Raw genomic sequence first — 20,000 nt, forward strand, 5'->3', positions numbered from 1 at the left:
ACAGCAACACAGCCTTCATTCAGTAACACAGCAACACAGCCTTCATCCAGTAACACAGCAACACAGCCTTTATTCAGTAACACAGCAACACAGCCTTCATCCAGTAACACAGCAACCGGCCTTCATCCAGTGACACAGCAACACAACCTTCATCCAGTAAGACAGCAACACAGCCTTCATCCAGTAAGACAGCAACACAGCCTTCATTCAGTAACACAGCAACACAGCCTTCATCCAGTAACACAGCAACACAGCCTTTATTCAGTAACACAGCAACACAGCCTTCATTCAGTGACACAGCAACACAGCCTTCATCCAGTAAGACAGCAACACAGCCGTCATCCAGTAACACAGGCATCTCAGGACTCTGGTTTAGCTGGAAACAGATCCCAGACCTACAGGAGTCCTGGCCATGCTAGGCCTCTTTGTCATGGCCTCCTGCCAAGATACCACTGAAAAGGCTGTAGTGTAAGGACTGATGTCTAAATGATTATATGATGCCCAAGAAAGCATGACCTAAATCTTCACTCATTGTTATGAAAGCAACTTGGGATGTATTTACTTATGAATAATATTTAACAAATTAATTAATAAAAATGTGATGTAAATGATTAAATTAAGAACGAAAAAGACAAGAGTCAGTAAACCCGTCGGAAGAAAGAGGGAGAATGAATCTAGTAACTGTATCAGGGCCTTTTATATTGTTACGACATTAGGTATGTCGCATTTTAAAAAAGCAGGCTATCCTCTGACCTCTCTGTGTCGTTGAGCACGCGCTCTCAGGCGGCAGTCAAAATTCTGCTCCGCGGGGGCGTGGATGCTGACAATGGGATTCCCTTATCTTTGGGGTACGCGCGTGCGTGCGTGTGCGTGTGTGTGTGTGTGTGTGTATGTGAGAGCGAGAGAGAGAGAGAAAAAGAGAGAGAGAGAGAGAGAGAGAGAGAGAGAGAGAGAGCATTACAAAGGGATGGAATCATCAAAAAGACATAATGCTCGAACCCACCAGCACGAGGACTATTGAAAGATGTGAAACTCGTGCTCACACCACCCGTCAAACTGCAGTCCTGCCCGTCGAGCGAACCGGTTGAATCAATTCAAAACGCTGAGACATTCGATAAAGTATATATCACACTAATCCGGCCAACACACCCATCTCAAACATATCGCTACCAGATCTTTACTGCTTTTTCATTTCGAAATATTTAATTTTACTTTCATCAGTACTGTCTCCTGTCACACCTCAGACTGCGATAGGCTAACATTACAGCATCCAACCGAGGGCGAGCGTGCCAGCCGACGGAGACGCTCTGGGACCAGAATGCTGCGCATGCAGATACATTTTAACGTCAAAAAGCTCATTCTCGACTCAGACGGGAAGGTATTAGCCTACAGTTCAAACGCCAGACTTTACAGAACAACGCACGAATAAATAGGTTTTATTTGTCTTAGAGCTGGCATGAGCGTGCACTGCTTGGCGACGCCGCCCAGTTGACTTAGTAACCGGCCCAAGTGCCTGTGAACCGGTTGTCAAGCGCCGTTATCCGCCGAAACAGACGAATGGTGCACAAATCACATAGGACTGAAAATCCATCCCGGCTTCAAAGTGTAAGAACATTTCGACTTCTTGTGGAGAAGACATCGTGCGCTTTGTGTTGGATGACCTATGCGATACAATAACACACCTCACAATCACCGCAGAAAACCCCACATCAGGGCCAGGAGATCAGGAGAAACCGCTATTCGGATGAAAACACGACTGAACATCTCTCTCACTCTCTCTCTTTCTGTTTCACACACACACACACACCACAACTTCAGATTTTCGTAACCCCACACACTGAGGGGATGTCTAGAGAAAATCTTTGTACCGTCACAGACACACATGACGACCTCTTTTAGTCGTTGGCTAATTAGCCTACCTCCAGATCCAAAGGACTTGAGCAGTAACCAGCGGACACTCGCGCATATTTTAGCCCTGTTTAAGTCGTACTGGTCCAGGGGTTTAATCTCTGGTACTGCGGACGACTTCTTCATTGTAGTCGCGTCCACCATCTCAGAATCCACGCGCTCACCGCGGAGGGGAAGGAAAGGGAGGAGAGAGTCGGCGAAAAATGGATTGGCTAAGAGAACGAAAAAGGAGATGCAGTGGGGGCAAATCTCAGATCTCAAGACTGGGGGTGGAGGGGGGGCAAATCTCAAACTCTCATCCTTTTGTTATTTCAGTCTGGGCCTGGCAGGTGAAGGGATCTCCACAAGCGCTCATAACCGCACCAACACAGATGACTGTGGAAGTGGAAGTGTAGGTTTCCAGTCCAGTGCCGTTATTCCTGACAGTCTTATGCTGTCGTTGTTGTTTTTATTTATTTATGATGGAGCGGATCCCAAATTGATAATAACGTGGCTTACAAAAACGCACGCTCCATCTTGGGCTCTTTCCACTGCTGTCCATCCGCCCATCTCGTGTCCCCTCGCGCAGCCGGGCAGGGCTGAGAGAGACTGTGCAGCTCGAGCGAATTCCAGGTGCTCCCACTTACATGTCAGTCAAACGACTGCTGTCCAATGAGAGATCAGGAAATTAACAAAGGGTGGGTCTTTTTACGATCTGTCAGCTTTGAGAATGATATCTGCCATTATTTAGGTGGAGGAAAGAAAGACAGAAAGAAAGACAGAAAGAAAGAAAGAAAGACTTCGGGGGATGTATAAATGTCACATATACCTGTAGTGAAAATACGGATTAGAAATTTAACCGTCTGTCTAGCAGAGTATGAAAATGTAAAGCCTGCTATTTTCAAAATACCGTTATGAACGCTTTAGATTTATAACCTACCATGCTCTTCCTATTTGTATTGGCGCAAACGCCGCCTCGCTTTGTCTTAGCGCCCTCCACAGGATTACACAGAGAAAATACCGTGTAAATCAGGAACTTGACATGACCTGGAGGCGTGACGCGTCACTAACTTGATAGAGAAAACTTCCCATGTAAAAGGTTAAATTTTCGATGTCCTCTTTTATATGCATTTTTGCCACTAGCTTCTCTTTCGACCTCGAACAATTCGAGTTACAATGCTAAAGTATATGAGTCGACAGCAGAATGGACCGAAACTATTTAACGTTGCCCTGAAACTGTTAAAATTCCAACGTTACGGTCCTGCAGCTTGGCTTCATATTTCGGATGGAGTTTGTAGGAGCTAACACAATGGTACTCAAGCCATTAACAGAACACAAATAGGCTATATTAATGCTTGCAGATCAAGAACCTGTCAGACACGTTTCAACTGCTTCGCTTGTATTCTCACCCCAGACAAGAAAAAAACAACCGCAGACTCAGAGCACCAGGTAGGAAGTTAGACCCAAAAACGAAAAAGCGATAACAAGTTTTCCCAAGACCGTACAATTGCTCCACCAAAAAGTTAGACAGCTGTTGCCGCTTGTTCATTAGCAGTCTTACACATCTTGTCAGGTTTTCCTGGTGGATAATCACTTGCTTTAAATGACCGATTGTTCCACATTTATCCCAACAATGAGTGAAACAATGTTTCTCTTTCTTACAAGGAGTTAAATTTATATATTATTTTTGTATTTCTTAAAGGCTGATCGACAGTGTTTGGTGAACGATGCAAACTGTACGAGAAAACAAGACAATCCTTGCTGATATCCTCTCTGCTGATATCGGCTTTGTCCTCCAGCATGCGCAACAGAGAGAACTCATCACCGATCGCGAATACAGGAATCTCAACGTACCGTCTCATACCCGCGAACAGATTTCCATCAGTTTACTGGATATACTGATGAGCAAGTGTGATAAGACGTGCCAGAAGTTCATCAGCCTACTGAGAGAGCCGGATATTTTGAGAACATTTCCAAGGCTTGAAGATCTTTTTCCAGCTCATCCCGTAGACCTCAAACAAGGTATAGCCACCATCAGTAGCCAGCGCCCGTAGCTAGAGCACCGCACATAGCTTACAGGCCCCCGGGCTCAGGTTTTACATGTTACAGTGCAAGAACTCAGCTCAGTGAAGACAGAGGTAAAGAATGCAAAGCAACTGACTGTGTCTCAAAGTCAAAAGGACTTGGACCAAATCTTTCAGCAAACAGATAACTCAGAGCCTTGAAGTCTTGTATCAGAATTCACATCACTGCTCAGCAAGAGGAACTGAATTCTTGTTAGTCCTGAATATCCAACTGAATAGACTTCTATTTAGAATTTTATAAATATGAATAATGTTTATGATTAATATCACCAATTCATATTTCTATATTTTTAGTTGGATTTGTTTGGCCTGCCATGGACTCAAAGCACCATCTTTCTTACCAGTTTCCATACAAGTAAACATAAACAGTGACCAGTCACTGTCACTATTAAAAATGGTTCAAAATCAGTGCCATACCATACTGCCAAAATGCACAAATATCTTCTCTAAAAAACAGTATACAGTGGACATGTGCAGTCTTAGTGAGAGTCCGTTTTTATAAGTCTGCCCATTGTTACACAATCTTAGATTCTGTGAGAGAAAATCATCAAGACACTAGCCGTAGGTATGTGGTTAATGCCTTTGCTGAAGTACTTTATTTGTTGTGACACCTTGAGGCTGCGGGTTAAATGACAGGTCGGCCACATTGGGCTGCCTTGCCAACACTGATAACCACACAAATGAACACACATCCATTTAAAACATGTTTCCAGTTACGCTCCCTAAGCTCTGATTCATGCTCTTTTCAGCAGATGATTGTCTACAGCTTGTCTGTAAGAAGCTGAAAACCAGACTGAAGTCGAAATTTGGAAAAGTCTTTGAGGGCATTGCAAAGAGAGGACATCCATCCCTCCTCGATAAGATTTACACTGAGCTCTGCATCACAGAGGGAGAGAGTGAGGTGGTGAACGAAGAACATGAGATTTGGAAAATCGACAAGGAGTCCCAGGCAACAAGAAGACAAGACAGGCCAGTTGGTCTCAGTGACATTTTCACACACATGGAGAAACCTGAGGGAGAGAGAACAGAGATCAGAACTGTGCTCACCATGGGCATCGCTGGCATTGGAAAAACAGTCTCTCTTCAGAAGTTCACTCTGGACTGGGCAGAAGGAAAAGCCAATCAGGACATTGATTTTGTCTTTGTGCTTCCTTTCCGTGAGCTGAACAAAGTTAGAGATGACCACTGGAGTCTACACGAACTTCTTCTATATTTTTATCCTGAAATTAAAGAAATGAAAGGCACAGAGTTCTATGAATACTGTAAAATTGCCTTTATCTTTGATGGTTTTGATGAAAGCAAACTTCCAATGGATTTTGATGGAAATAGAATAGTGTCTGAAATGACAAAGCCTGCATCGCTGGATGTGTTGATGACCAATCTCATATGTGGAAACCTGCTGCATTCTGCTCTAATCTGGATAACCTCCCGACCAGCTGCAATAAAAAAGATCCCCCCCGAACAGATCCATCGTGTTACTGAAGTGAGAGGGTTCAGTGACTCCCAAAAGGAGGAGTACATCAAAAAAAGAGTCAGTGATCAGAGCATGGCCAGCGAAATCATCAAACAGATGAAGTCATCAAGAAGCCTCCAAATCATGTGTCACATACCAGTCTTTTGTTGGATTATGACCACAGTCTGTGAGTACATGTTAGGTAAATCCAGAAGAGACAAAATTCCTCTTACTGAAACTCGTTTAACTCTTACTGAAATGTACACTCGCTGGATGCTTACACAGACTGTGCTAAAGAACGAGAAGTACTTTGGGGAACGTGCGAGGAATGCAGTGAAGATGACTGAGCAAGATGTTCAGATCATTCATAAACTGGGAGAGTTGGCCTTCAGAAACCTGCAGGAGAGCAACCTCGTGTTCTCAGAGAGGGACCTCGAGGATCATGGAATTGATGCGTGTGTTGCATCAGTACAGTCAGGAATATTCACCGAGATCTTCAGACAGGAAGATCCAATGTTTAATGAGGAATGGTACAGCTTCGTGCATCTCAGCTTTCAGGAGTATCTTGCTGCAGTTCACGTGTTGAACTTCTATGTCTCTTACAGACAAATACCACCCCAACTGAACAGAAGCCCATCTGAAGGAAAGGTATCCTCAGTGTGGCTTTTGGCTCCCGCTGATTCCCTCTCTCTCCTGGATTTAGCAGACGTAGAGGAGGATTTTCGGGCCCCAGACTTCAGCGGGGCAGGCACGCCGGGAACATTGCATGATTTGCACAGAGCTGCTGTGGACTGCGCTTTGGAAAGTGACAACGGGCACTTGGATCTCTTCCTCCGTTTCCTTCTTGGCCTCTCACTGGAGGCTAATCACAAACTACTGAAGCAGTTCCTGATGGAGACCGAGAGAGATCAAGATAGTGTGCAAAGGACAATATGTTATATAAAATACCGGCTCAGGGATAAAAAAAGATTACTCTCTCCAGAGCGATGCGTTAACCTCCTTCACTGCCTGGCCGAACTGAATGACAATTCTTTGAATGAGGAGATCCAGAGGTTTATGAGCGGTGAAAACCTGCGAAAGCAGAGACCGTCAGCAGGAGAATGTTCAGCACTGGCATACATGATGCAAATGTCAGAGGAGCCGCACGATGAACTTGACCTGAGGAAATTCAACACATCAGGAGAGGGCAAACGGAGGCTGATCCCAGCTATGAAGAACTGCCGAAAGGCTGTGTATGTAGAGTTTATGAGTGTTTTATGTACTATATGTATGTGTATATATATATATATGTGTGTGTGTGTGTGTGTACTATTTCATTTATTTATTTTTCTGTAGGGTTCTATTAACCTTCTGTGATGCTATGTCTCTCACTCACTCTTAGCATACGGGTTCGTCTCTCTCCTGACACCTTTGAACTTTTGGTGAATCAGCTGCAGCCAGATGCTCAGTTAAGGAAATTGGATCTTAGCTACAGCAGCCTGGCAGATACCGGAGTTGAGAAGATCTTTCTTCAGCTCGGTTGTTGTGAGCTGGAGACATTAAGGTAAAATGTTTATCGTTGTAGAAGTAAGGTCTCTAAACAATATTATCATTTACAATACCTGTTCAGAGACACATATGAAGCACAGCATTGACTGGAAGAACACGGGGGACCATTCTTTGGCTCATTAGTTAATACATCAGCGGTGTCTAACGTTGCTATGTTTTCCAAATGCGCGTTGTTAAAGGGCCTGTTGGATGGCGTAAAGGACTTTATTTTTAAAGTTTTCATTTTTTTGTATCTTAACAGGCTCATATGCTGTCTGCTCACTGAGAAGTCCTGTGCTACACTGGCCTCAGTACTCCCAGACTCTCACCTGAAAGAACTGGATCTGAGCTGCAACGGGATCGGAGAGGAGGGAGTGAAACTGCTCTGTGATGGATTCCTGAGTCCACGCTGTCAGATACAGAGTCTGAGGTAAAAAAAGAAAGAACTAGAAAGAAAAACAAAAACAGATGTTTATGTGAAATTTACCTCAAGGTTTAAGAGCATCAGCATGCACTGTATCTGTGGGATGCTGTAATAAAACCATGTGTACGTATCATAACTCTTTTTTTTTTTTTACGTCCCAATCCAGGCTAAGAGAATGTCATCTCTCAGTGAAGGCTTGTGACTGTTTGGCTCCGGTCCTGTTTACTCACTCTGTGCTTAAAGAGCTGGATCTGAGCAGTAATGACCTTCAGGATGCAGGAGTGAAGCTCCTCTCGGCTGGACTAGAGAATCCACACTGTGTGCTTCAGAAGTTGGGGTGATGATAATTTAGTTCCTTGGAGTGTTGAAAATATTCCGTGTTTGGCTGTTTGGTTCTCTGACTTAATGTTTCTTTGGACTTTGTTCTTCCAAACCTTTTCTTTCCAAAGTACGAAGAAATATATTCCAAATAATAAATGTTTGTTACATAATGCTCATTAAAATATAATACAGCAGTGAATGAAAATATCCATTTTTTCACACACATTAAATGACTCTTTTCATGTAGCTGTCAAAGCTTTTCATGAAGATAAACTTCATTTCTCTCTCTCTCTCTATCTCTCTCTCTCTCTCTCTCTCTCTCTCTCTGTAGACTATCTGGCTGTTTAGTGACAGAGGAAGGCTGTTCTTCTCTGGCTTCAGCTCTGAGTTCAAACCCCTCACACCTGAGAGAGCTGGATCTGAGCTACAATCATCCAGGAGACTCAGGAGTGAAGCTGCTCTCTGCTAAACTGGAGGATCCACGCTGTAAACTGGAGACACTCAAGTAAGTAGAGAATGACTGAATGAACCGTGGTTAATATACTGAAAACTGGAGTATTTGTGACACTCCAGTCCTACCGTGGGACTAAAGCCACGTAAATGGGTCATTTACGTTTGTAATCATGTTCATTATTTTGTGGATGCTATACGTGTGTGTTTTAATAATGAACTTTTCTTCATGACAGCCCCTCCTACTCTGGTATAGCATGCTAGCAATGATAAACCTGTTTGTTCTCTGGAATCTCTTTTTGCCCTTAATATCAGAACAGTAGAAAAATTTACGACAGCAAATGGAAATCCTTATTGATCAGTTAATCTTTGATCAAATGATACAATGGAGGTGCACCATTGTGGCCTGACAAATTTAAATAAAAACCAGCTTAACACAAAATCTCTAGATGTGGTCATTCGTTTTCAGAGACGTTTAGTTCTTCAGATCTCAGATGCTGTTGTTATGTCTCAGACATGCCCTTAACTTTTTAGTTCCATAGGCGTCAGTCGACACCCACACAAGCTATACATTCATTACTGTATCACTCTCTCCATGTTCTCCAGGTCATACATTCATTACTGTATCACTCTCTTCATGTTCTCCAGGTCATACATTCATTACTGTATCACTCTCTTCATGTTCTCCAGGTCATACATTCATTACTGTATCACTCTCTTCATGTTCTCCAGGTCATACATTCATTACTGTATCACTCTCTTCATGTTCTCCAGGTCATACATTCATTACTGTATCACTCTCTTCATGTTCTCCAGGTCACACATTCATTACTGTATCACTCTCTTCATGTTCTCCAGGTCATACATTCATCACTTTATCACTCTCTTCATGTTCTCCAGGTCACACATTCATTACTGTATCACTCTCTTCATGTTCTCCAGGTCACACATTCATTACTGTATCACTCTCTCCATGTTCTCCAGGTCATACATTCATCACTGTATCACTGTTTTCATGTTCTCCAGGTCATACATTCATTACTGTATCACTCTCTCCATGTTCTCCAGGTCACACATTCATTACTGTATCACTCTCTCCATGTTCTCCAGGTTAGACTGTTGTGGAGAATCCAGACTTCGGCCACAGCTCAAAAAATGTAAGTAAAAAAAAAATATAAAATAGATGACGAAGTTGAACATGCACATGTTGAATAGAGAGAGAATTAAATGCTAAATGAAATTACAATACTCCAATCCTGCTGTGATCTTACACTGAAAACATGAACAATAAAATTTTGAGGAGGTCATAGATTTAATCTGGTGTCGTGGCCTGTGGCCTATCATATGAAACGTCTTGTCTTTACTGTCAGGTGATGAGATCTCAGGGACCTACTGGACTGTATAGCTGTAACTCGGGCGTAGTCAGGCCCCCTGTGGGGTCTTCACACGTTTAGTCCAGGTTCATTCAGACACATCTGACTGATTGTGTTTAACTGTATCCAGTGTTAGTTTTCTTTAGTCCAGGTTCATTCAGACACATCTGACTGATTGTGTTTAACTGTATCCAGTGTTAGTTTTCTTTAGTCCAGGTTCATTCAGACACATCTGACTGATTGTGTTTAACTGTATCCAGTGTTAGTTTTCTGTTGAGATGAGAGTAACAGGTAACTGAGGCGTTAGAGTAACAGGTAACTGAGGCGTTAGAGTAACAGGTAACTGAGGTATTAGAGTAACAGGTAACTGAGGTATTAGAGTAACAGGTAACTGGTGCATTAGAGTAACAGGTAACTGGTGCATTAGAGTAACAGGTAACTGGTGCATTAGAGTAACAGGTAACTGAGGCGTTAGAGTAACAGGTAACTGGTGCATTAGAGTAACAGGTAACTGAGGCATTAGAGTAACAGGTAACTGGTGCATTAGAGTAACAGGTAACTGGTGCATTAGAGTAACAGGTAACTGAGGCATTAGAGTAACAGGTAACTGATGCATTAGAGTAACAGGTAACTGAGGCGTTAGAGTAACAGGTAACTGATGCGTTAGAGTAACAGGTAACTGATGCGTTAGAGTAACAGGTAACTGAGGCGTTAGAGTAACAGGTAACTGAGGCGTTAGAGTAACAGGTAACTGAGGCGTTAGAGTAACAGGTAACTGAGGCATTAGAGTAACAGGTAACTGAGGCGTTAGAGTAACAGGTAACTGAGGCATTAGAGTAACAGGTAACTGAGGCGTTAGAGTAACAGGTAACTGAGGCGTTAGAGTAACAGGTAACTGATGCGTTAGAGTAACAGGTAACTGAGGCATTAGAGTAACAGGTAACTGGTGCATTAGAGTAACAGGTAACTGAGGCATTAGAGTAACAGGTAACTGGTGCATTAGAGTAACAGGTAACTGAGGCATTAGAGTAACAGGTAACTGGTGCATTAGAGTAACAGGTAACTGAGGCGTTAGAGTAACAGGTAACTGAGGCGTTAGAGTAACAGGTAACTGAGGCATTAGAGTAACAGGTAACTGAAGGCGTTAGAGTAACAGGTAACTGAGGCGTTAGAGTAACAGGTAACTGAGGCGTTAGAGTAACAGGTAACTGGTGCATTAGAGTAACAGGTAACTGAGGCATTAGAGTAACAGGTAACTGGTGCATTAGAGTAACAGGTAACTGGTGCATTAGAGTAACAGGTAACTGAGGCATTAGAGTAACAGGTAACTGATGCATTAGAGTAACAGGTAACTGAGGCGTTAGAGTAACAGGTAACTGATGCGTTAGAGTAACAGGTAACTGATGCGTTAGAGTAACAGGTAACTGAGGCGTTAGAGTAACAGGTAACTGAGGCGTTAGAGTAACAGGTAACTGAGGCGTTAGAGTAACAGGTAACTGAGGCATTAGAGTAACAGGTAACTGAGGCGTTAGAGTAACAGGTAACTGAGGCATTAGAGTAACAGGTAACTGAGGCGTTAGAGTAACAGGTAACTGATGCGTTAGAGTAACAGGTAACTGAGGCATTAGAGTAACAGGTAACTGGTGCATTAGAGTAACAGGTAACTGAGGCATTAGAGTAACAGGTAACTGGTGCATTAGAGTAACAGGTAACTGAGGCATTAGAGTAACAGGTAACTGGTGCATTAGAGTAACAGGTAACTGAGGCGTTAGAGTAACAGGTAACTGAGGCGTTAGAGTAACAGGTAACTGAGGCATTAGAGTAACAGGTAACTGAAGGCGTTAGAGTAACAGGTAACTGAGGCGTTAGAGTAACAGGTAACTGAGGCGTTAGAGTAACAGGTAACTGAGGCGTTAGAGTAACAGGTAACTGAGGCATTAGAGTAACAGGTAACTGAGGCATTAGAGTAACAGGTAACTGAGGCGTTAGAGTAACAGGTAACTGAGGCGTTAGAGTAACAGGTAACTGAGGCGTTAGAGTAACAGGTAACTGAGGTGTTAGAGTAACAGGTAACTGAGGCGTTAGAGTAACAGGTAACTGAGGTGTTAGAGTAACAGGTAACTGAGGCGTTAGAGTAACAGGTAACTGAGGCGTTAGAGTAACAGGTAACTGAGGCGTTAGAGTAACAGGTAACTGGTGCATTAGAGTAACAGGTAACTGAGGCGTTAGAGTAACAGGTAACTGAGGCGTTAGAGTAACAGGTAACTGAGGCGTTAGAGTAACAGGTAACTGAGGCGTTAGAGTAACAGGTAACTGAGGCGTTAGAGTAACAGGTAACTGAGGCATTAGAGTAACAGGTAACTGAGGCGTTAGAGTAACAGGTAACTGAGGCGTTAGAGTAACAGGCGGCATGAGAAATAACATTGCTCAGAGGAATGTTTATTCGTAGGTGGTTTTCACAGCATCGTCTGAACACAGATAGATCTCCTTTTCACCCACATCTACATTCCTACCAGAGATTCTGGTTACACTCATGTCCGTGCGTCTGTGTTAAATAATCTTTATTTATTTATTTACTGACTTATTTATTTCACATGTTTACCCAATCACTCCTCTTTATTCACAGACGCTCATGACCTTGGAGTTTCTGAATTTAAATCTCAGGAGTCTATTGATCAGTGGGAAGAAGAGTGTGTGAGGACAGACCACCCAGGGCTCTCAGACGGTCGGTTTTACTGGCAGTTTGAGTGGACGGGGATTGTGGAAATTGGGATGAGATACTGGAAGAATAAGGGACGCTTTCAGGAGTTCTGGACTGCCTACAGCTATGACTCTGGCTCTACATTAGGCAGATCACTGCCAGCAGAGTCACTGTTAATAAACAACGCAAAAATAAAATGTGGGGAAATTGGGATGTTTCTGGACCATCCAGAGGGGACTCTCTCCTTTTATGAAGTATCATCTGATAACTCGCTGAACTATATCCACACGTTCTTCATCGAAGACAGGGAGCCCTTGTTTCCCCGGTTTGCCGTGCTGGGTCCTGGGTCCATTCGAATTCAGAGTCCGTGAAGAGGGCGCGGAATCAGGACGACCATCAGTCAACTCTCGATTTTCAGGAAATATCAACAACCATTTCAGATGCTCAAAACACTGGACAGTTATCTGTTCTGTTTTGGCGATGACATAAACAGTCTAAAGAAAATATGATCTGATTATTCAAATGGAAGGGTTTGCTTTGTTTCTCAGACTGTTTCCCACATCTGACTGTATGTCAGCACCGTTACTGAAACTGAACTCAAATCCCGAAAGAGATCCTTTTTTTGTCTCTGCGTGAGAAAATGTAACTTTTATATTTTTGCTTTTGCTTTTAAAACACACTTGTGTTTTCCAAAGACCTTCTCTGGCAACTATGGATCCTTGAGAATTGTTGGGGACCACAGTGCATTGCAATGTAGAACTTCACGCAAACTATTTTCATCTAGAAGATTTGTGATTATTTGTGATTGCGGTTATGTGTGTTGTGAATTATAATGAAAAAAGTTTGGGAATAACAGACCTGTAGAATACGTAGATTATTTCAGTATCTAGTCTCATAAGATACGTCCCAGATATGAGGCCTATGTATTGCTAATATGTTTTGATAGACCATGATATCAATCATTCATAATGACAGTGTGTAATTTACTCACTTGGGCGGGGGGGGGGGGGGGTCATTAATCGATGACAGCGTTTGGATGATAAAGCATTTACTAACGGGGGGGGGGGGGGGGGGGTGTCATTAATCGGCCTTTTTGATGACAGTGTTTGGATGATGAGGCATTTACTAACGAGGGGGAGGGGGGGGGTGTATTAATCGGCCTTTTTGATGACAGCGTTTGGATGATAAAGCATTTACTAACGAGGGGGGGGGGGTGTATTAATCGGCCTTTTTGATGACAGTGTTTGGATGATAAAGCATTCACTGACTGGGGGGTGTCATTAATCGGCCTTTTTGATGACAGTGTTTGGATGATAAAGCATTTACTAACGGGGGGTTGTCATTAATCGGCCTTTTTGATGACAGTGTTTGGATGATAAAGCATTCACTGACCGGGGGGGTTGTCATTAATCGGCCTTTTTGATGACAGTGTTTGGATGATGAGGCATTCACTGACCGGGGTTTGTCATTAATCGGCCTTTTTGATGACAGTGTTTGGATGATGAGGCATTCACTGACTGGGGGGTGTCATTAATCGGCCTTTTTGATGACAGTGTTTGGATGATAAAGCATTCACTGACTGGGGGTTGTCATTAATCGGCCTTTTTGATGACAGTGTTTGGATGATAAAGCATTCACTGACTGGGGTTTGTCATTAATCGGCCTTTTTGATGACAGTGTTTGGATGATGAGGCATTCACTGACTGGGGGGTGTCATTAATCGGCCTTTTTGATGACAGTGTTTGGATGATAAAGCATTCACTGACTGGGGGGTTGTCATTAATCGGCCTTTTTGATGACAGTGTTTGGATGATAAAGCATTCACTGACTGGGGTTTGTCATTAATCGGCCTTTTTGATGACAGTGTTTGGATGATAAAGCATTCACTGACTGGGGGTTGTCATTAATCGGCCTTTTTGATGACAGTGTTTGGATGATAAAGCATTCACTGACTGGGGGGTTGTCATTAATCGGCCTTTTTGATGACAGTGTTTGGATGATAAAGCATTCACTGACTGGGGGGTTGTCATTAATCGGCCTTTTTGATGACAGTGTTTGGATGATAAAGCATTCACTGACTGGGGGGTGTATTAATCGGCCTTTTTGATGACAGTGTTTGGATGATGAGGCATTCACTGACCGGGGGGTGTCATTAATCGGCCTTTTTGATGACAGTGTTTGGATGATAAAGCATTCACTGACTGGGGTTTGTCATTAATCGGCCTTTTTGATGACAGTGTTTGGATGATAAAGCATTCACTGACTGGGGGTTGTCATTAATCGGCCTTTTTGATGACAGTGTTTGGATGATAAAGCATTCACTGACTGGGGTTTGTCATTAATCGGCCTTTTTGATGACAGTGTTTGGATAATAAAGCATTCACTGACTGGGGTTTGTCATTAATCGGCCTTTTTGATGACAGTGTTTGGATGATAAAGCATGTTTGACAGAACACTTGTGTAGTGTCATGACTGTGATCTGCGGTGCGTGAGGGCCATGTCATGTGACGGGGTCATTAACTAGAGAACGCTCTGAATGCAGTTTAACCTGTTTGTCTGAGAAGGCAGTGAGTAGAGTTTTTCTAGAACTTCTGAGTGGATGTATATTTAGACATGTGAAAGACCAGGAAACTTTTCATTTGTCTGTGTCTGTCTTTAAGTGTGGTACAGCCAACGTGAGTATTCTTGTGTGTGTAAAGAACGTGTGTGATCGTTTAAGAGTGTTTTTCTGTATGTATGTTAGTGTCCATGTGTGTGTGTGTAGGTGTGTATTTGTTTGTGTAATAGTTGTGTTAGAGTGAGTGTGTGTTTGAGTGAGTATGTGTGTGTCAGTGAGGAGAGCATTGTGTGAGTGTGTGTTTGAGTGAGTATGTGTGTGTCAGTGAGCAGAGCATTGTGTGAGTGTGTGTTTGAGTGAGTATGTGTGTGTTTGAGTGAGCAGAGCATTGTGTGAGTGTGTGTTTGAGTGAGTATGTGTGTGTTTGAGTGAGGAGAGCATTGTGTGAGTGTGTGTTTGAGTGAGTATGTGTGTGTTTGAGTGAGGAGAGCATTGTGTGAGTGTGTGTTTGAGTGAGTGTGTGTGTGTCAGTGAGGAGAGCATTGTGTGAGTGTGTGTTTGAGTGAGTATGTGTGTGTTTGAGTGAGGAGAGCATTGTGTGAGTGTGTGTTTGAGTGAGTATGTGTGTGTTTGAGTGAGGAGAGCATTGTGTGAGTGTGTGTTTGAGTGAGTATGTGTGTGTTTGAGTGAGGAGAGCATTGTGTGAGTGTGTGTTTGAGTGAGTATGTGTGTGTTTGAGTGAGGAGAGCATTGTGTGAGTGTGTGTTTGAGTGAGTATGTGTGTGTCAGTGAGGAGAGCATTGTGTGAGTGTGTGTTTGAGTGAGTATGTGTGTGTCAGTGAGGAGAGCATTGTGTGAGTGTGTGTTTGAGTGAGTATGTGTGTGTCAGTGAGGAGAGCATTGTGTGAGTGTGTGTTTGAGTGAGTATGTGTGTGTTTGAGTGAGGAGAGCATTGTGTGAGTGTGTGTTTGAGTGAGTATGTGTGTGTCAGTGAGGAGAGCATTGTGTGAGTGTGTGTTTGAGTGAGTATGTGTGTGTTTGAGTGAGGAGAGCATTGTGTGAGTGTGTGTTTGAGTGAGTATGTGTGTGTTTGAGTGAGGAGAGCATTGTGTGAGTGTGTGTTTGAGTGAGTATGTGTGTGTCAGTGAGGAGAGCATTGTGTGAGTGTGTGTTTGAGTGAGTATGTGTGTGTTTGAGTGAGGAGAGCATTGTGTGAGTGTGTGTTTGAGTGAGTATGTGTGTGTCAGTGAGGAGAGCATTGTGTGAGTGTGTGTTTGAGTGAGTATGTGTGTGTTTGAGTGAGGAGAGCATTGTGTGAGTGTGTGTTTGAGTGAGTATGTGTGTGTTTGAGTGAGGAGAGCATTGTGTGAGTGTGTGTTTGAGTGAGTATGTGTGTGTTTGAGTGAGGAGAGCATTGTGTGAGTGTGTGTTTGAGTGAGTATGTGTGTGTCAGTGAGGAGAGCATTGTGTGAGTGTGTGTTTGAGTGAGTATGTGTGTGTCAGTGAGGAGAGCATTGTGTGAGTGTGTGTTTGAGTGAGTATGTGTGTGTAGGTAAAATGAGTAGTTGTGTAAGTACGTGTCTGTGTGTGTCAGTGTAGTGACTAGTTGTGAAAGCAGTGTGTGTATGTGTGTGTGTGTGGAGTGTGAGTGTGTGTGTGTGTGGAGTGTGTGTGAGTCTGAGTGTGAGTGTGTGTGTGTGTAGTGTGTGTGTTGAGTGTGTGTGAGTGTGTGTGTGTGTAAGTGTCTGTATGTGTCAGTCAGTGTAGTGACTAGTTGTGAAAGCAGTGTGTGTGTGTGTGTGTGGAGTGTGTGAGTGTGTGTGTGGAGTGTGTGTGTGGAGTGTGTGTATGTGTGGAGTGTGAGTGTGTGTGTGTGTGTGTGTGTATGTGTGGAGTGTGAGTGTATGTGTGGAGTGTGAGTGTGTGTGTGTGTAAGTGTGTGTGTCGGTACAGCATTGTCAGGGTCTTCCTGTCATTAACGCCAGAGATCGTTTGAGTCTAAAACTGAGATCTGATCAGGGATTAGCTCCACTAACTCAGCTTTATGATACAAACCATTGATTTGTATTGTACACACGCAGTGGCTCTTACAGATGGTGACAACAACAAATAGATCAAGTCAGTGTCATCTATTTATCCTGATGGTGTGGCCATGTTTTGTTAAAAAAAAAAAAAAAAAGCATGTTTATATCAAGTGTTTGAAATATCTGATTTTTGGGGGGAGGTATCGTCTAGTATTAGAAAGGTTTACTGTGTGTTTATCTACAGATTAAAATGGGAGTGTCTTCCTCCAGAAAAACACTCTTTGGTTTGGGAAAGAAAAAGGAGCCTGATTTGAAAAGTGTTCTTTCCTTGAAGCGCCTCGAAAGGGCGCTGTCGCCTACAGAGAGGAGGAAGAAAAAGAAAACTTTCCTTCCCCTGAGGGGTCTTGGAGTAGGAGACACCCAGCAAAAGTCATTTTCGTTGAAAGGTCTATCACACGACAAAAATCGGAAAGAACCTCAGCTTCTAAAGAGACTGTCACAAGGAGACAGCCACAAGACGTCGCTGTTATTAAAGAGACTTTCACTAAACAATACGAAGAAAGAGCTCCACCCTCCGAAGAAGTTCTCCCTGTTCTGACGGGTGACGGTGAGGTTCTGTAAGGCATGTGTGTGTAAGAGAACATTTTAAGCATTCCAGGTGTTATTTGTATATTTTTTCCATTCACTGATCGACGTATCTTTGTGTCTGTTTACATATAACCCATGTACGATAACTTCATTCTGTGTTCACGCGACCTAGCATTCATCAAGGAACTGTTGAAAGCGGGACATACAGAGATTTTGTGCGTTATCTGCTTGTAAAAATCTGTTGTGTTTTTTTGTTCCCTCAGTGGGCATCAGCTGTCGTCCCTGGTGTTTAAAATGATGCCAGCTCTCGGTCATACTGATGTGATTCTAAGCTGTACTCTCCGGGCTAAACCAGTGATTACGTCAAAATGTCGTTACCTTCCCACAGGTGGCTCCCGCGCGACCCATCACTCCGCCAATATGGAGGACACATCCGGCTTTCTCTCTTTACCTTTCTGTTCGTCACGGGCTTATTGAATTAACTTCCATAACCAAACGCCATTGCAAACCATGAACGTCTAAACTTGTATTATGTACATAAAAGAAAGATTGTTGTAAATATATATAAAAAAAAGCGATTTTGTAAAATGTGCAAAGTTTGCCTCCATGTTTATTTACGTTGTAAGGCTTACTGTGTTAAAGTGTTAAACCACACAGTGTTCATAGCGTTTTGTTTCGTTGGTGTCATTCTTGACTCCGTCCCGTTTTAGGCTATTCATTGACACTACTGCGTAACGTAATTACTTATACTTAATAATACACCATTATGCTATTGTCACATCTGAATTCTCACTGAGTACTCAACAGCTATTAAAGCTGGCGTCTATCACGCATTCAGCAAGATTCAATAGCATGGATTAACAACCTGACTGATTCGCACTGTCAACAACAAAGGCGAATATTTCCATACAGGTTGTGCACACACACACGTGTATCACCAACACACTGCTTAACACAAAATATGATTTTATTTCAGATGAGAAATAGGCTTCCCGTGTTGACACTTGGGAGCAACAATGAACAGTCCCTGGTCATTGTACAGTGCGACCGCACCATTGATGAATGGAAAGCTTATTTGTGTTTATTTAAACTGCTTTTTCATGGGAGCATTCGTTTCAGCAAATTAATAATGCATGGGTGCGAACAATAAGTCCAGTGACATGACAAAAAAAGAGAACTTACTCCCCAAAAATCCTCTTTTTAAACATAAAAATTATTGCACCCAATGAAATTTCTGTTCCGTCGTGCAACGACGGTTCCAGACTGGTCCACTGAGATCCTACTCTGTGATTGGTCCTGCCTGGATGAATGAGGAGACAGAATTTTTTTACGAGCATCCACCGATCTGTCCATTCATATCAGCATTCAAGGAAAACAGAGTTTCGGGTCGTCCGTTTGCATTTCCTGCTCTGCTATAAGTTAGCACAGAGTACAGAGACTGGAACAGAAAAAGCCGAATCCCTCACGATTTAGAGATGACTAAAGCAACGTGTGCGAGGATCAAACGCTACATCCTCGCTGTTTCATGCACACGTGACACAATGCTGGGCGTTCTGGGAGAAAACACTACGTACCAGCCCAATGAGAATGACTGAGACACGAACATGCACGCGCACACACGCACGCACGCACACAGAGAATCCAAACCCAGGGTTTCATTGCATCGCCTGTGCTGTGAAATGGAGACACGTGGAACGTTTCAGGGCTGGTCTCCAGACACCTTTTCTGACTGGAACACTCTGATGTGGAGCTGGATTAGCACCGTCTATGCTGGATTAGTCTTTGATTTCCATTCAAATGAAGCAGGATTTTAACATTAGCAGTCTGCGGATGATGGCAGTGGACACTTCAGTCTTAAAATAATCTTCCATCTACCGACAGGTCGAGGTTATTAAAGTACTGTACAACAACGTTAAATAAATAATTAAAGTCACGTGTTCCAGGGCTGGACAAACTAAAAATATCATCTGATTTGTATAAAACTGAACCGGACCAAATCCAGGGTGTGGCTCAGATCTCAGAGGAGTCCAGACGATTCTCTTCGTTGCCGTTTGACTTCAGCTCCATGACGGCATCAGGGCTGTTGGCTGCCTGCTGAGAGGAGGGAGGAGGGGGGGGGGGGGGCAGAGGTATGGAAGAGGCAGCAGTAAGAGTCATGAACACAACTGTGTATATGCACAAGACATGGTTTCAGCTTTGGCACGATACAATTTAGTTCGATGGCCTATTAATGGACATTACACAGAACGAAGAGCCCCTTTCTGTCATTTTTCTTTTTATCATCCTTTTATTCCTCTGTTCATCCAGTCCTGTCCTGCAGTCTGTTGGTGCTGCTATGGTCTAGACTGACGTCCACGGCTGTGTGCCCTTGGGCAAGGCACTTAACCTCAATGCCCCCTGGGCGCAAGGAATGCTGCCCACTGCACTGTGTGAGATCATGGAGATTTACATTCTTATTACAGCCAATCAGGGTTCTCTGTCATGCAACCTCACTGATTTTACACCTCAGAGGTTTTCCTGACCAGTGCCCCAGAGAGCTGACATAGAAGAAAAATGTGAGGTGCTCTGTATTTTCTTTAGTTTTGTTTTATTTTATGGATTGAGACATATT

The 20,000-nt window shown here is 43.2% G+C and overlaps 2 protein-coding genes across 2 annotated transcripts in view; one reads left to right on the plus strand and one right to left on the minus strand.

The window, feature by feature from the left end:
* LOC115817084 (calmodulin-regulated spectrin-associated protein 3) overlaps positions 1–2,052 on the minus strand; it is a 28,987-nt gene extending 26,935 nt beyond the window's left edge. The window contains exon 1 of the mRNA XM_030780328.1: positions 1,920–2,052. Coding sequence (XP_030636188.1) covers positions 1,920–2,052 — 133 coding nt within the window. The remainder of the gene's footprint in view (positions 1–1,919) is intronic.
* Positions 2,053–3,614: 1,562 nt separating this feature from the next.
* On the plus strand, positions 3,615–12,591 carry LOC115817085 (NACHT, LRR and PYD domains-containing protein 12-like). Its single transcript, XM_030780329.1, has 8 exons — positions 3,615–3,909; positions 4,724–6,656; positions 6,806–6,967; positions 7,214–7,381; positions 7,542–7,712; positions 8,028–8,201; positions 9,257–9,303; positions 12,146–12,591. Exons 1-8 carry the CDS (start codon positions 3,615–3,617, stop codon positions 12,589–12,591), a joined length of 3,396 nt encoding a protein of 1,131 aa, XP_030636189.1.
* Positions 12,592–20,000: the final 7,409 nt, after the last annotated feature.

This window comes from Chanos chanos, chromosome 7 (assembly GCF_902362185.1).
Source record: "Chanos chanos chromosome 7, fChaCha1.1, whole genome shotgun sequence".
NCBI classification, from domain to species: Eukaryota; Metazoa; Chordata; class Actinopteri; order Gonorynchiformes; family Chanidae; genus Chanos; species Chanos chanos.

What these genes read in the sequence shown, in the direction of transcription:
- LOC115817085 (XM_030780329.1), top strand. Translation starts at nt 3,615, where the DNA reads ATGCAAACTGTACGAGAAAACAAGACAATCCTTGCTGATATCCTCTCT. An exon ending in TGTGAGCTGGAGACATTAAG is followed by an intron (nt 6,968 to 7,213) that starts GTAAAATGTTTA and finishes GTATCTTAACAG; the next exon opens with GCTCATATGCTGTCTGCTCA. An exon ending in TGTGTGCTTCAGAAGTTGGG is followed by an intron (nt 7,713 to 8,027) that starts GTGATGATAATT and finishes CTCTCTCTGTAG; the next exon opens with ACTATCTGGCTGTTTAGTGA.